We start from the raw sequence: 16432 nt of genomic DNA, 5'->3' as shown, positions 1-16432 counted from the left end.
GCAGAATTGTTCATTTCTGCAGATTTTGTAATTATGATAGCATCCAAGTTCTTCAGAAGCTTGAGTGAACTTAACCTCACAATGGTCTTGTAAGGAAAGATATGATTTTATATATATGGAATCAGAGGCCTTAAGTTCATTCCTTTATATAAACACTTTTATTCCTTTCACAGCAACTCATCTCTTCAGGTTGTTCACTGGGACTTTAATGCCATCACATAAGCTCACACTGTTTTCAAGCAGCATGTCTGGATCCTCTCCAGTCTGCCCTACCGTTCCAGTCCCACAAGAGTGCTCGTTCCTGCATACCTGATTCTGTCCTCGTGGCCTCAGCTTTCCCCTCCCTGTATTCAGTTGGATTACATTCCCCACCCTGTACCGCGGTGAATTACTTTCTCTTCCACGTGGCCATGTTGCAGGCATCATAAAACAGAAGCTTCTTCCTCAATTTTCTGGCCAGCCAGAAAGACTGCCTGCCGAAAGAGGCTGTGATGGGGGAAGCGCCTCTCTTCTGGTAGTCCTAGGCCACGGTAGTGCTTTCAGTGGGGACAGAAATATAAATACTGACCAGGCCAGGGGCCCTGGCAGAAAGTCTCCCCTTTTGGAGGGGAGAAAGAAATAAAGTATCTTGTGAGGGACACTAACGCTATGGTGCATGCCAAATATGAGTTCTCCCTATAGAGCACAGAAGCCCTGAGGTGGTTCAGAGAAAGGCTGCCACAGTACTTCAACCTAGCATCTTTCCCCCAGTCTTGTTTTGCTGGACTATTCGGCTAAAATTTTCAACACACGTTAAAGAGCTGTTAGCGTGAGGTAAACAGCCGCCAAGGACAAAGCTTGTCCCAGTTAAAGTCTGGCAGAGGAAGCAGAATCTGAACAGAGGGTACTGAGCATCCATTTCTTTTGTAAGGATCCTTACACCTCGTAACTACCCCTGTTTCTGTAAATACCCCTTCGCAAGCTCCAGGATAAAATGTACTTTAAAATAAATAAATAAATAAAAAGAGTAAATAATTCTGTGTACTAGACTTTAATGTGAAACTTCCTCTGGCAAAGTTATTACAGTTGTTTTCTACGAGACTCCGTGCACTTTCTTTAAGGCAGCTGGTGCAGCTGATGTTATGGGGCTCACCACGAGCCAGAGGCTGGGGGCAGCAAGCCCATCCCCGGAGCAGACAGAGCTTCATTTACCCTACGCTGGGCTCTAATGAGTGCTAATTACAACCGCTAAGCGCGGGTGCCCCGCGCCGTGAGGGAGCAGCCTCACAGCCCTGCCGCGGCCATTTCGGCGCGGGGCTGCGGGCGCCCGCTCCCCACCGGGCTTGGCACCGGCGATGACAACGCCGACCCCCGGTGCCCGTCCACGTCCCCTCCGGTCTTGACAAGCGGGGAGGAGCCATCCCGGTGCCCGCCCGGCCCGGAAGCCCCCCCGCGGCCGGTGAGGGGCCGCCTTCCTGCCGCCGCCGCTCCTCCTTCTCCTCCTCCTGCGGCCGGGCAACATGGTGGCGGAGGCGGCGCTGGGGGAGCCGTGAGCCGGTGCCCGCTGCCGGGTGCACCCTGCGGGAGGCGGCCGCCTGGCGGGCGGGCCCGGCCCGGGGCGAGGGGAGGCGAGGAGGAGGAGGAGGAAGGCGGAGCGGGCGATGCCTGAGCCCGTGCGGGTGTGCCGGTGAGGCCGGGAGCGAGCGGGAAGATGCTGCTGTCGCTGGTGCTGCACACCTACTCCATGCGCTACTTCCTGCCCGCCGCCGTCATGATGGGCACGGCGCCCACCTACGTGCTGGCCTGGGGCGCATGGAGGCTGCTCTCCGCCCTCCTCCCCGCACGCTTCTACCGCGAGGTGGACGACCGCCTCTACACCATCTACCAGAGCATGGTGCTCTTCTTCTTCGAGAACTACACGGGCGTGCAGGTGAGCCGGCTGCGACGGGACCGCCGCTGCTGCTGCTGCTGCTGGTGGTGGTGGTGGACCTGCTGTAGGGTCCCCCATGCCCACCCCGCATCCCTGCCAGGGGCCCGGGCGGTCGCTGCCAGATGAAATCTCTAGGGAGGAAATCTGCTGGCAGCAGGTGCAGGCTTTGGCCTTTCCCCTCCCAGCAAAGCCTCTGAGACCGCGAGGAAGACTCCTGCCCAGCGCCGCCCAACGATGCCCTTCGAGTGATGCTTTTCACGGCGTGCCAGGGTTGTGTTTGCTCTTCCAGTGATGCTTTTCACGGCGTGCCGGTGTTGTGTTCATTTTGCAGGTCAGAATGCAGAAGGGACGTGACAGCAGCCATGCTCGGTCAGCACCCGAGTGGCAGCCTCCTTTGCACGCTTGAACCGCGCGGCCTGTCCTGCGCACCTGCGGTACCGCACTGAGAGCTGATAAGGAAATCGTAGCTAACCATAATTGCACTTCATGCATCCACAGGTTTCTAATAAATAGATTCATAACCTTTAAATTACTACAGCGTCGCATTTCTCTTACAGTTTTCCTGCTGTCAGGGTTCAGCTGTTAAATTTTGGATCAGCCATGGACAGCGATTATCCAGGACCCCAGAAAGCGCAGTCCAAAGTTTCAGGTTAAGAAGACAGGACTGGAGGCCTCTTTTGCACAACCAGCAAATCATTTGGGTGCAAGTAATAATACCTCACTTAACAATTTTCTCATCACACGTTACATATTTGAAAGGGCTACACATTTATTTGCAATTTGAAAGGTAAATAAGGAGACTTTTAATTCTGTATTTAAAAGATACTCACTGTGCCTCAACCAGACTTTCGGTGTTGCTGAGTGTATAGAAGTGTATTTGAAGTCAGTGTCAGCTGTATGTGCTTGGGAGTAAAGAATAACAAGTGCTTACATGTTGATTGGCATGTTACAGAGCCGGTACAAATAGGTCCTTCTTGATATTTCCAGCTAAGTTATTCATCCACTGACTTATGAAACGTTTCTTTCAAAATCAGGCTGGGTCTCCCCTAGTTTCTGCTCCCAAGCTGTGGTTGTAGGCCTCACTTAATACCAGGTCTCATGGAAACCCACAAAGCCAGCTACACAGAGAGCAGAATTGCACAGTTTGACATCAGGATGAATAGAAAAGATACAAAAGGGAATTGAGATCTTTTAGCCTTGATTACTCTTTAACTAAATTTGTAACTCATGTAACCTCACCCTTGTATCTTGTCCAAATCAGTTAACTTGTGTTGTGATTTACATCTTTTTATTTTTAAATAAAAAAAGGGAAGGGGGAGCAGTAGTTCACAGGTTAAATACTTACTGTTTTATCTGCCTTATTTCTTTGTCTAACATCTTTTAATGCAGGCATTTTGATGTGTAGTAGCACACTTTGGTAATTAGCTGCCCAAAGCAGCAGTGTAGTAGTTTAATTCAACCCCTTGAAAGATGGAGAGCAAGAAAAAATCAATATATAAATTGTACCAGGAAAATTATTCAGTTTTCCTACAAACGTTGCGCACAGAGTAGCAACCACTTTGAACTTTTGATAAAAAACATTTTCACAAAAAATGCCTATCATGTAAAGGTACAGAATGGGCAAGGATAACCAAAACAGACAAAAAGGCAACCATTGTCTGTCCACCTTTGTTTTCTTTGGTTACATTGATAGAAATTCTTCCATTCAAACAGAGGAGAGAGGCCCGTACAGGTGATCAGTTAGAACAACATCTAAACAGAGATGCTTTGTCAGAGTGAGCAGCAGATGATGTTAGGAGGAGAGGAGGTGATGCAGGCAAAGCTGAAATAAAGAATCACAGAAACAAAGAGGAAGGTTCACAAAACCAACCTGGCACATGTTATAGGGTAAGTGAAATAGTAACTGAGACTCGAAGCTAAATAAAAACATGGAAAGTGTGATGTGTGTGTAGAAAGGTAAGAGGAAGAATCATTAAGATTTGTGTTTCATTTCAGTGGAAGAGATCTCCGATATACTTAGGGAGGAGAAACAGGGTATCCTTTCAGACCTTCCCATGCAAACACTGAACACGTTTAACTTGAAACTCACAGTGGAAAGTTAAGCATGTGCCTGAGTGTATGAGATTGGGATGGTAACCTGAGAGCTCCTGTGAATTGGCTGTTATAAGGCATGTAATTAAATTCAGAAGCGTAACATCATTATATGCAATCTCCCCCCCAAAATATAAGCATATGAACTTAAGTAGCTTCATAAAGGCAGTTGTATGGGTTTACAAACATTAAGACATCATGATAGTCATAGGAGGAAGGAGTTCAGCATCTCTTTGGGGTATCCATTATTTTATTCAGCCGATTTAAGTTTGTTGCGATAATTTTTGTAACTGGATAAAAGGGAGGCCAACAAATTGATCCATCAGGAAACCAGGACATACTGCCTAGTCTCACTGAAGTAAGTAGGATTACACAGACACTTAAGTGATTTACTGAATCAAAGCCTTAAGTGACTTTCTCAGCACTGCTGCAGTCTCACCCTATGCAAAAGAAAAATGTCTTTAACGTTGTGTTCTGTTCAGCATTCCTTAGATTATTATGCTTAGAGGGTTTGTGGTTTTTTGATACGACAACACTCCGAGGCTGTTGTGAATAGTTGAGATGTCTGACCTTAAAATAATAATTTTGTTGAAATTCCCATTTTTAGAATCAGTGGAGTGTTAATAGACTAAAAATTGGTTTGGATTTTGAACAAAGATTATTTTTTGACTGAATGAAATAGTGAAATATCAATTTATTTATTTATTTATTTAGGAGGAAAATTATGTATCTGTGCATCAATGGCTTTTCATCCATAGAGTATTTAATCCTGTCTTTCCCTTGTGACCATATGTGCAAACATTTTTTCTTATTTTGCACTTGACCTGGGTGTTCTAAGTCAAGTTTATTAAAACAAAAACTCTAGTTTGTGCTAGGAAGACATTTTATCTTTGTAGCACATACTTCAGTTGTGAAATGTAACCAGATAAGGTGATACTCCGAACTGTGTGTCAGCAAGTCTTGAAACAGTAATAATTCCTTTTCTCTTAAGTATTTGGCCTGAGATCTGAAACAATTACAGAGCAATAATTGTTGTGAACCATTTCTAAGTATTTATAATCTAAAGAATGGCTCATGAAATAGATAAAAGTGTTTTTTCACTTTCTCATATTACAAATACTTTTATTTTTTAAAGTTTAAGTCAGACCTGTTAATGTTTTCACCAAAAAGATTTGTTTTGGAAAGCCTAAATAGAACTTGAGCTAAGATGGAATCAGTTTAGGTTTTCCAACAATATTAGAATTCTGTAAATGAATTACCAAAAATAGTCCTATTGCTAATCATCATGCAAGAGTTGGCTGTAGAAAACCAAAGAACCAGTATTTAGAGTACAAAAAGCAAGCCAGAACATGCCAATCCTGAAAACTGGGTAAACTGTACAAAAACATTATGACTATAAAGTGAAATCCTGTAGCGTTCTTGAGATTTGTCAATGCAATTGCAGCTTGGCAAATATCCATGCATTTTATTAAGGAGCTATAAATATATGTAAAATTAATCTATACGTGGCATTGTGACAGTACTCTTTAACAACCTCCAGGATTATAAAGTCATAGTGATGAAAAACTGTAAAGGTGGTTTGTTGGGAAGTGGAACAGGGAGAAGGGACCTGTTTTGGCCCTATGTTGCTTTGGGTAGAAATGCAATTACATTGAATCTTACCTGCCCTGCTGTAGGCTGCAGGAGTGCTATGGTGTTTTTTCCTAGGATGAATGTATATGAGATGCTTGAACTCTGTAAAGTGAGTAGGAAGTCTCAGAGAGCAAAGGGTGTTAATTTTACCAGCGATGAGCCAAAGCAGTCACTGACATAAACAGGTGCAGTTCAAGTGCATTGGAGGACTTGCATTTGCTTGTGCTAATTGTAGATTTGGCCACAAGTTTCCAAATCCTCAAGTAGCATGTGAACAGTGTGGTTGTTTTACAGCTTTTGTCTTTACTGTGTTAGGGAAGTCCGCACTCCTCTATTTCATACAGCACAGACAATAGATGATTGCATCTTAACATAGAAAGTGAAAACCAAAATGACTGCAAATACGCCTATGATTAGGGTGTTTGAAGGGCTGAAAAGACTAGTAATTCAATATGATGAGTGCTATCATCTCTCTGTGACCCTTAGCATCTTATCCCAGTTGCTGTCAGGGTGATGAAATTAATGCCTATTGTGTTTGTGCACGTGTTTCAGATCAGCTGGGATCAGAACATTCTTCAACCTTTTTGGTTGTAATTGTGTTTGATATTTTGTATGGAGTGGCAGTGAAGAAATAATAAAGAAATCATCACTTGGACTGCTTCCTAAAGGATCATTTTCCATCTGAAAGATTTTGACAATTGAGTAGAATCCATGGTTGAATTAATGTGCGTGGATTTTGTTCAATGCTTGTGTCAGCTCTCTCGCCCTACCCCCACTTCCTTCTGAACAGGAATTTTTGGAAGTGGTGCTTTCATTAAAGGCGTTATGAAATTCTGGTTTTCCTTGTCATTGCAGGGCTCTGGGAGGGCTGTGAGAATCAGACACAACCTCGGTGTTGTATTGCGTAGCTGTGGTGTTTCTAATAATTATTTTGGAAAATCCATGAGATCCCAGCTACTCAACAAAACGTGTACTGGGCTGGTACTGAAGCTTGGGCTGCTGTGTGGTGACAAGGTTGAGCAAATCAGAACTTTTCAGGGACACTGCTACTGATCTCTGGACTATACTATCCCGCAGAGTGGAGCCCAGGCCCCAAGTCTTGGCTTGCTGGGAAGCCTGTGAGGAGAGCTCAGTGTGAGGTTGGGGTGTCGATGCTCAGTGTTGTAGCCTTTGGCGTATTTGTGTTGGAAGTGAGAGGTATGAGGTCTGCGCCCAGCTTTATTCCCAGGACAGCAGCTTTGCTAGGCTGGGCTATCTTTGCTGCAGGCACTCTCTGCTTTCCCGTTTGAAGCTGTTCCACGGTGCAACAGGTAATGCAGAAGGGCCCAAGTGGGGAGATGTAGGCAGCACGAGTGCAAGGGCAAAGCTGTAGGAGGCTCACATCAGAGAGGTGTTTTCTGTCCCCAGATGCGGCAGGGGCTGAACCTCCTCCAGATGAGGACCTGGGCAGACGCCACTAACAGAAAGTTAAAAGGAGGTGCTGCTTTTCATCCTTCTCTGGTTGTATTTGCACAGAAGGTGCTGATAGTAGCACTTCGTGGTCCTAATTTTGTAAATGTGCGATTGAGGTCTCTGAGCTCTCCACCTGGTGTGGGCAGCCAGCCCGACAGCTCTGAGTGGGAGAGTGCTGGAAGGTGCTGGAGCTGGGAGGCACAGCTCTGCCAGCAAGGCCAGGTGGGACAGAGCCTTTTAGGACTGTCATTTTGGCAATCCTGCCACTGGACCTGGCTTATAGCACACTGTGGAAATGGTATCACGGAGCAGCAGCAGCTCTGGTTAGGCAATGTGGCCACTTTGTGAAACTATGTTAGCTGGTGAGAGGTTAAGATAAATTGTGATTTTTTTATGTCTAATGCTAGAAATAAGTCTTGGGGGTTGGAGCAGTGCTGAGATTGAAAAGGTAATTGAGAATGTAGCGAAGTGAATCATTTCTGTGTGGTAAACATTTGACAGAAGCCCTGCTTTTTATAATGAAAATTTTCTGCTGTTATACTAGCTCAATGAAGGCAGTTTACCCTGGCTCATCTCATTAGGGATTTTGGAAAGCAGCTTTCTCCAGGCGTATGTGTCTTTTATAGTATTACAACAAAGTCCTATCTGTTATTGTAGCAGAAATTAAGTGATACCTGCTAAGCCTAAGGGATGCTGCCTTCAGATTGAGATGGATGTCTAATTTTAGACTCTTACGTTCCACTGTGGTGTGAGGCAGCAAAAATAGGTACATTAGGTATGTAAGCTTTGTGCTCTTTCTTTTTTAGATATTGCAAAAGACATATTTGCATATATTTTAAATTTTGTTCTGACTGCATTTGGCTAGTGTTGTGAAGCTAGAAGTCCTTGGAGTAGGCAGTTCTTTTGTGTATCAGCAAGCATTTTTATTTGCTGCAGCTTCTGGCACTGGGGCAATCTGGATAGAATATAGTATGGAGGTACTCCTTGGTCATGGCTGGTCCTGATCTCCTCCTATCTCCCTGATATATGGAAAATAAAATCAATTAGTTGCAAATTAGTTCTGTTAGTTCTTTTAGAAATCACATATCAGTTACCCATACCAGAACTACCTCTGTTTGGGTTCGTAATTCAGAAACTTTGTGTGGAGATTTGCCTGGCATATATTTTCTAATTGGCAAGTCATGAGTGAACCTGAATTTCGTATCAGCCTTATTTAATACTGTCTGCAATTTAAAACTAATGTATATGTTTTCAGTCCAAAAATAGTTATGCATACCTAAGAAAATCCTAAAAAGATAAGTATTTGTAGGAGGAGTAAAGTATTTGTAGAGGAGCTAAAATCAAAAAATAGCTTTGATTATAAGGACTTATAAAATTCTGCTTCTGAGTATTTAGCCTGTTAGTTTTACAATATTGTGCTTTGATTTGAAAATTTTCTGCTTTAAGATACTCAAATTAAAATAGATTTATAGGATATTCGGTTCTTAATGTAAGTCATCCTAATTTTGCCTCATCTGCTATATTTTGAAATACAGATGTTATTTATCACTTCTTTCTTAACCTGCATGAGTTTTATACACCTTTTTCTTTTTGTGCTTAACTCTGTTTTGGTAGATTCTGGGCCATGGAGTTTTGCAGTGTTCTTCCATGCCCTTTCCTTCTTCTTGCATAATACGTCCAGATGCTTTATGTAAGGGTGACTGTTAATTGAGAAGTTTTTCTCCTCGTACTGTGCCATCAGACACTTCTTGCTAAGGGAAGATTCTATTCATAGTTAAGCAGTTGAGTCCAATTATTTCCAACTATTTACCTCAGGCTTACAGGGTGCCTTTTTTGTTCCTCAGTTTTACTTGCATTAGATAAAGTAGGCTCAGATGTCAAGGATTTTGACATTACAATTATGAGGAAGCATAACTTCTCAGGGGAAAAATGCATTCTTTAATATTTGTTCTGTCAATTTGAATTTAAGCTCTGAAGAGATTTGGGATGAAAAACAGGGAAATTATTTTCTTCATTTCATTTCTGTCACTTACTACTTGTCATCTTCCCTGTTACAGCTCCTCGGTGTGGGACTAGGAAATCATGTACTTCATGCTAGTTTGATTTTTTTTCCTTATTTTTTTAGATATAAAACTAGCTACCTGTGATTTGAATGAATTTCTATATTTGGGCACGTATCTAAACATGAAGAAAAACAGTATGACTTGTAACTGTATTGTGGTAGTTGCAATATTTTTTCCTCTTGAACTTGCAGAATGTCTTGAAGACTTGCTTTGTACATTTTCTAAAGCTGCTTGGGAATCTGAGGGCATGCGTGTTTCTCTTGTGTAAGCAAACATGGTGCACAGTCCCAAGCAAGCTACAGGTGAACTAGCCCATTCGCGTGCTGTGGTGGTATGCAGAGGTGTTAGAGGGATGGTAACTGTGGTTACTTTTTGAGGCTCATTCAAGTTTACTGTGTTCAGATCTGGAGCCAGATAAGTTGCAGCTAGTTCAGACACCTCCCCTCATGTTCTCTTCCGTCATGTATTTGCCTTTTCTTGAAAGTCTGTAATGCTTAAATGATAAATACTTACTGAAAGTGATATGTGGAAGATCTTTTGGAAATCTTATTCCGCTATCACAAGCAGCGAACATGGCGTTTCTTTCATCTTACTCTTTCTCACGCATCTTGACTCACTGATAACTCCACACCAGTTTAGCCTGTACTAGATATAAACACTTGCGTGAATTTTACAGATAAAAATTTAATCAACTCTTCCTGGGAGTCCTTCACATTTAGAAGCAAAGATCCTATTATAAAGAGCTGTAGCTGGAGGAACACTGCAAATTGTATTGCTGCCACAAGGTTTCCTGCTTCTGGCTGGTGAGAGATGTGCAAAAGGTTACATTTTCAGAACGTGCTTAATGTACCAAGGCATCATAATTGCTAGGGTTTTTGTTTGTTTGTTTGTTTGTTTTTGTTTTGTTTTGGTTTGTTTGTTTTTATTTTTTGGATGGGAGAGGGGGAGAAGGTGTTATGTACTTCCCACTACAGAAGAGTAGCAAACTAAATAACGGCTAAATTGATGTGGGTCACTTTTTCCATTCTTTTAAGAAAATAAGAAAATTGTGTGGAAAAAATCTCCAGAGTTGCCAAAGGATTATGAGGGAGGTAGCCTAGTGAAACAGGTAGAATACTTCCATGCCCCCCTGGTTTTACATATTACTAAGATGCCAGATGTTCAGAAAAACCCTTCTGTAGAAATCTCAGCTTATAAATAATCTCCTTTCACATATGCTTATGTATTTGAAATAAGTGCAGTACTTGTATTTTTTGTTGCCTTTAAAAAAAATGTAATTATTGGCCGTTTATGGTAAGAGTCATTTAGATGCTCTGACTTTGACTTTCCCAAATGGTCACTGACTGACTGTAATTGTGTGTCACTCCATGATCTGTGTCACAGAATTGCATTGTGATCAAAAGCAGGCCAATTGCAGAAAGATCCAGTAAATGATTTTGGCATTGGAAGTAGGTTTTATTCAGAAAGTAGATGCCAAAATCTGTCACCAGGGCTGAAACAATTAAGTTTTATGGGTGCCTTTTTAATGGTTCCTCAGATAGCTAAGGAGTCCAGGTAAAGTGAAATAATTGTGCATGTTTTAAAGTGAAGTTCCCAAACCATATATAAACCTGACCAGAATGCAGAAGCAAAGCTCCTGTGTCTACAGAGTATTTTCAAATATGCTGGCAGAACTGGGGACCTCAAAAACAGTTTTGTCTCTTACTTTCTATTTGAAAAAAAAAAAGAAAAGGAAAGAATGGTGATATTTCTCTTTAACGTAATGAGTGAAAGCACAAAGTGTACTCGTGTGTTCCATCAGTTCAGCTCCTTCTACATACACACAGCCTCACCACTTTGAAAAGCTGATTTAGCAGTGTTTTTTCAGAAGAGAGAATCCGCCGTCCTTAGATGAACCTTCTAAAAGCACTGAGCAGTGTGTTAGGGCACGATGGGATTTAAGATCTGCATCTGCTTTCGGTGCTTTCAGTGGGCTACATCCGGGCAATTCAAAGCTGGCAGACTTGGTAGTGCAGGTCTTGTGAATCCTTTTCTGCAGCACTGAGCTCTCCTAGAAGCCAAGAGCTCCTTTGTCTGGGTTATGGTTGAATCCAGTCTGGTACCATTGCTTAAATAGATACAAACAAGCAGAGCTTGCCCAATATACTATTTTGACAACTTACTCTCTCTGAAATTACTCTTTTGTTCAGGTTGGATATCGCAGTTATTGTGCATGTTTCCCAGAACTTCGTGCTACCACCGTGCCCCTTTTACAAATACACTGATCACCAACTGAATCAGTCGCCCTTGGAAAGAGGAGTTCCAGAACTATATACATCAATCTCTAAGTGATGTTAGACTGGTGTGAATAAAGGTCATGTTGTGTTGTAAATCACTATATGAGGCTTGGAGGAGGATTATAAATAAAGTCAGGTAATACTTCTGTAGGAGTAAGCCTGTAATGACTCAGTCCTCTGTATAGCATCTGTGAAAGATCCAAGCAGATAAGAATTGCAAACAAAACTACTCCAGTTAAACAAATGGTATTGCCCATCTATTGCCAAGTCCCTCTTACAGGACTGTGGGATTTTTGTGTTAAATAAGTGTGGTAGTTGTTATTGCTGTTACTTGATTTCCTTTGGTACAATGATGGCAGTGAAACTACCAAGATTTTTCTTCAGACCAACCGCCTGCAGCTAAAATTACTTAATTCATTGTATAACCAGAAAAAGTAGGCAACTAATTTTTATAGCCTAAATATTTAAAAGTCTTTTTCATGCTAAAATACAAAAAAGTAGTCAAATGCACACAGAATAAGACTCTGAAGTCTTATTTTTACTGATACAGATATTATTGTATTGAAAACATTAATGTATCTTTTCATTAGCACACTAGGTAGCTGCATTTCCATTCGGGTTACATTGATTATGATTGTTTGGGAAGGCGAATTCCATTAATTAATGAGTGAATGTTATTAATCTCTTTAATTCAACAGAGAAACTTTAAAGCCTTTCTATTCAGCATCAGAACTATGCTGCTTCTGTCCATGTAGCTGGTGCTGTGCCATTGAATGAAGTGTAACTGCTTGTCTTTATAACAGTTCATCAATTTAGACCATCAGACCAAAACGTAGAATGAAAGCAAAAATGTACAGGCTTCACCCTTAACGTCAGATGGTATGATTCAGTCATACATAATAATGTTCCTAATATAGTCTTATTGCAAAAAGGGAATAAAATGGCAGTAACTTCATATTGTGCTGTGGTTTTGGAGTTCTGGGATTTCTGGTGCGATCAAAAGAATGATTTAAAGAACAATCTATGAATTTCATGTAGAAATCTCAGTATGTCCCATTGCTCAGCCTCTTGGCAGTGGTTTTCTTCACAGAACCCCAGTAAAATAAATAGCTGCAGAATACTTAAGTGAGCTATCTGCTCCAATAAAATGGATTGCATTGGGATTTTATGGTTTGGTGCTGAGCCTGAGCAGCTGACTTCAGAGTTGATTGGTTATGTTTTGAGTAGGTAGTCTCTTTGGCTAAAAGAGGTTATGATGTATAATGATAATATGACCATTACCTACAAATTGTCTGTGATCTAAAGGTGTTTTTAGGAAGAAATATATTTAAAGGTAAACGTTTTGCAGTGCTAGAGATAAAGCAGCTGACAACTAAATTGTGCAATTTTTCTTCTTTCCCATTCAGCCTTTTATCTTCACGCATTCCCTTGAGCTTAGATGTTGCTTGTGAAAAATACTAAGGACAGTGCAAAGTTCTGAGTCTGTAAAATGGTGGAACCCTCCTGTTCAGGGTTTGGGGGAAGATTTGTATCTTTATGGTATAGGCAAGTGAGACCCGTATTTGTTAAATGAGAATAATAGTGCTTCCTTATCTTCTGTGAAGGAAAGCTAACATTTTGATGTGCTTATAGTAGGGCATCTGAATACCTGAGAAATTTGACCAAGTACAAGGCCCCCATTTATGTCCCGCCTTGAGCCTGCTTCTTGTCAAACAGGGTAAATAGATCCTATGATCTGGGATATTTTGTTTAGAATCACAATATCATTTTGTTTGGAAAAGACCTCAAAGATCATCTAGCCCAACCTTTATCCTAGCACTGCCAAGTCCACCACTGAACCATGTCACTAAGCTCTACATCTACACGAAGACCTCCAGGGATGATGGCTCAACCACTTCCCTCGGCAGCCTGTTCCAATACTTCACAACCCTTTCAGTGAAGAAATGTTTCCTGCTATCCAACCTAAACCTCCCCTGGTGCAACTTAAGGCCATTTCTTCCTGTCGTATCACTTTGGTGCTTGGGAAAAGAGACTGATCCCCACCTTGCTACAATCTCCTTTAAGGTAATTGTAGGGTGTGATAAAGTCTTCCCTGGCCTCCTTTTCTCCAGGCTAAATAACCCCAGCTCCCTCAGCTGCTCCTCGTAAGACTTGTTTCCTAGACCCTTCACCAGCTTTGTTGCCCTTCTCTGGACATGTTCCAGGGACTCTATGTCCATCTTGTAGTGGGGGCCCAAAACTGAACACAGTACTCGAAGTGTGGCCTCACCAGAGCCAAGTCACTTTACCTCGTCCTGCTGGCCTCAGTAATTCTGATACAAGCCAGGATGCTGTTGGCCTTCTTGGCCACCTGAGCACACTGCTGGCTCATATTCAGCCGACTATCAACCAATACTCCCAGGTCCTTCTCTGCCAGGCAGCTTTCCAGCCACTCTTCTCCCAGCCTGTAGCGCTGCATGGGGCTGCTGTGCCCCAAGAGCCGGACCCGGCACTTGGCCTAGTTGACCTTCACACACTTGTCCTCAGCCTCTTGGTCTGGCCAGTGCAGATCCCTCTGCAGAGCCCTCCTACCCTCAAGCAGACCAACACTCACGCCTAACTTGGTGTCATCTGAAAGCCTACTGAGGGTACACTTGATACTTTCATCCAGATCACTGGTGAAGATACTGAAGTGGCCCCAGTACTGAGCCCTGGGGGACATCACTGGTGACTGGCCTCCAACTGGATTTTACTCTATACACTGCAATTCTTTGGGCCTGGCCACCCAGACAGTTTTTAATGTAGCAAAGCTTACACCCATCCAGGCCTTGAGCAGCCAGCATCTCCAGGAGAATGCTGTGGGAAACTGTCAAAAGCCAAACTGAAGTCAATGTGGACCACATCCCCAGCCTTTCCCCAACAACTGAGTGCATCACCTTGTCCTGGAAGGAGACTGGGTTCATCAAGCAGGACGTGCCTTTGATAAACCCATGTGGACTGGACCTGATCTCCTGGTTGTCCTGTAAGTTCTGCATGATGGCACTCAGGATAATCCCCTCCATGAGCTTCCCCAACACCGAAGTCAGTCTGACAGGCCTGCAGTTCCCCAAGTCCTCCTTCTGTCCCTTCTTGTAGATGGGTGTCCCATTTGCTAGCCACCAGTCTAATGGTGCCTCCCCCGATAGCCAGCACGGCTGATAGATGATGGAAAGCTCAAAGGGCTGGTTGTGTCATCAGGCAGGTTTTTAGAAGAATGGAGAATTTAAACATCCCACCAGATACCTGTAACACTAGAATTTAAGTATTGGTGCAGTAGATCTTAACAGAGCAGCAATGCTGCAGAAGTAAGCTTGCCCAGGGTTATGCACTGACTTCAGAAGCCATATCTGGTAGTTGCTTTTGGAGGTTTGTTGATGCAAGCTCCACCCTTTTACCACAAAATTATTTCCAGATTTTTTGACAAAAAGATGAGAAGAGTATCCTAGGATACCAATTATTCTAATAAGCACTCCAGTTGTAGTAGTGCCCAGCTAACACAGAAGCTCTTATTCCAAAGAGCAGGCAGTCCAAGTTACTAAAGTAGTCAGGAAGAAATGGCAGAATGGAGAGAACTGCATGTTTTGAGGGGAGCACAGCTGAATACATGAAGTTTGTATAGTTGTTTTAAATGATTGTTGAATTTCTGGAATGTTCTGTTTCTCTTGTCTTCCTCCAGGAGAGGGAAGGGAAGTTCTGCTATTACCATGTTTCTGTTTTTATCCTTCCTTCCAGTTGCTGTTGGCTGTGTGCTGGAAGCTGAACCTCTCCCTGATATATTCCACCTTTTTCTCTGCCTTGTGCCCCAGTGCATGTCAGTTCTGTTGGTGAAGTAATAGCAAAGAGAGCATTGTTCTGCAATTCACACCTGGTTTCTGTGAAGAGAGGAGAGGGGAGGGGAAGTTGTGAAGTCTGAAGAGCCAAGAATGAGTGTGCCAATGCAATAGGACATCAAATGAGGTGGCCCAGGTTTTTACCACCAATAACCATCTGTGTTGCCTTACTGCCAGTGAAGCAGAGGTGTGAGAACTGCTTGCATGATCACCCACATCCAATTACCACACTGAGGTTATATCTCTTTGCCAGGAGTTTGATGTGGTCACCAGTTGACCTGCATGCAGGTCTTCGGATAGTGTGATTACTTTTCTCTCTTGAGTTAGTTTGTCATGGCCCTATTCACTGAGACAATACAGCTAGAATGTGACTAAATTAACTATTTCATTTTCTTTGGTATGTGCAGATTTACTAATCAAGATATCAAAACCTAATTCCACCTTGTTGCTGTGCAGCCTTGTCAAATTACAGTGTATTTAGGTGTGGCTGCCATGCGGGACTGTTTTGCATAGCTATGCAAGCTACTGCACTTGCACAGCCCTCGCTGAATATATTGCACTGGGTACAGAAGCTGGTGTCACCAGATCACCCAGGAGCCCCCATTTGCATACCTGGCTCAGCCTAACATTGAATTAGCAAATTCCCCCTTCAGGACAACTTGTGATTACCTCCTGCTTGTGCATCAGAGCGTTGCCCTTGATGCCTCTGAGGTGTGTCTTGTGCCTGCTCAGCATGTGAACAGCTGGGTCCCAGACCTTCCACAGAAGGGAATTCATTAGTGCTCTCCTTCCCTTATCTGAGACCAACTGACTTGGTCTAGATGATCTTTCAAGGTCCCTTCCAACTCCTAACATTCTGTGAATTGGGTTTGATGACACTGCTATATAAACAGAGGTGAAAGACCCATATCAGCAGCAGTGGTACTACCTGCTATTGCAAACTGGGCTGTGAAGCATCCAAAACATGACTAAACCCACACATTTTAATGCTCTATTCCCAAGTTATGTTTGCAATGGTAGACTATTAATTTGGCTTGCTGTGTTGCTCTTTATTGTGCTTTTTTTTTTTTTTTTTTTTTTAAGAAAACAAAAGAACACCTATTCAAATGAATAGGTTCCTCACTTGCTTCATTGTGACAGAGAACATTTTTCCTCTCAGTC

General features: G+C 42.8%; 1 protein-coding gene across 1 annotated transcript in view; it reads left to right on the top strand.

Moving 5' to 3' along the window:
- The first annotated feature begins 1476 nt into the window (after window positions 1–1476).
- Window positions 1477–16432, top strand: part of AGPAT5 (1-acylglycerol-3-phosphate O-acyltransferase 5) — a 60816-nt gene continuing 45860 nt past the window's right edge. Inside the window, exon 1 of the mRNA XM_082755608.1 lies at window positions 1477–1909. Within this exon, the coding sequence (XP_082611734.1) occupies window positions 1691–1909 (219 nt within the window). The 5' untranslated portion in view covers window positions 1477–1690. The remainder of the gene's footprint in view (window positions 1910–16432) is intronic.

This window comes from Aythya marila, assembly GCF_965140915.1.
Source record: "Aythya marila genome assembly, chromosome: 3".
NCBI classification, from domain to species: domain Eukaryota; kingdom Metazoa; phylum Chordata; class Aves; order Anseriformes; family Anatidae; genus Aythya; species Aythya marila.
This window is presented reverse-complemented; position numbering and strand designations above follow the sequence as displayed.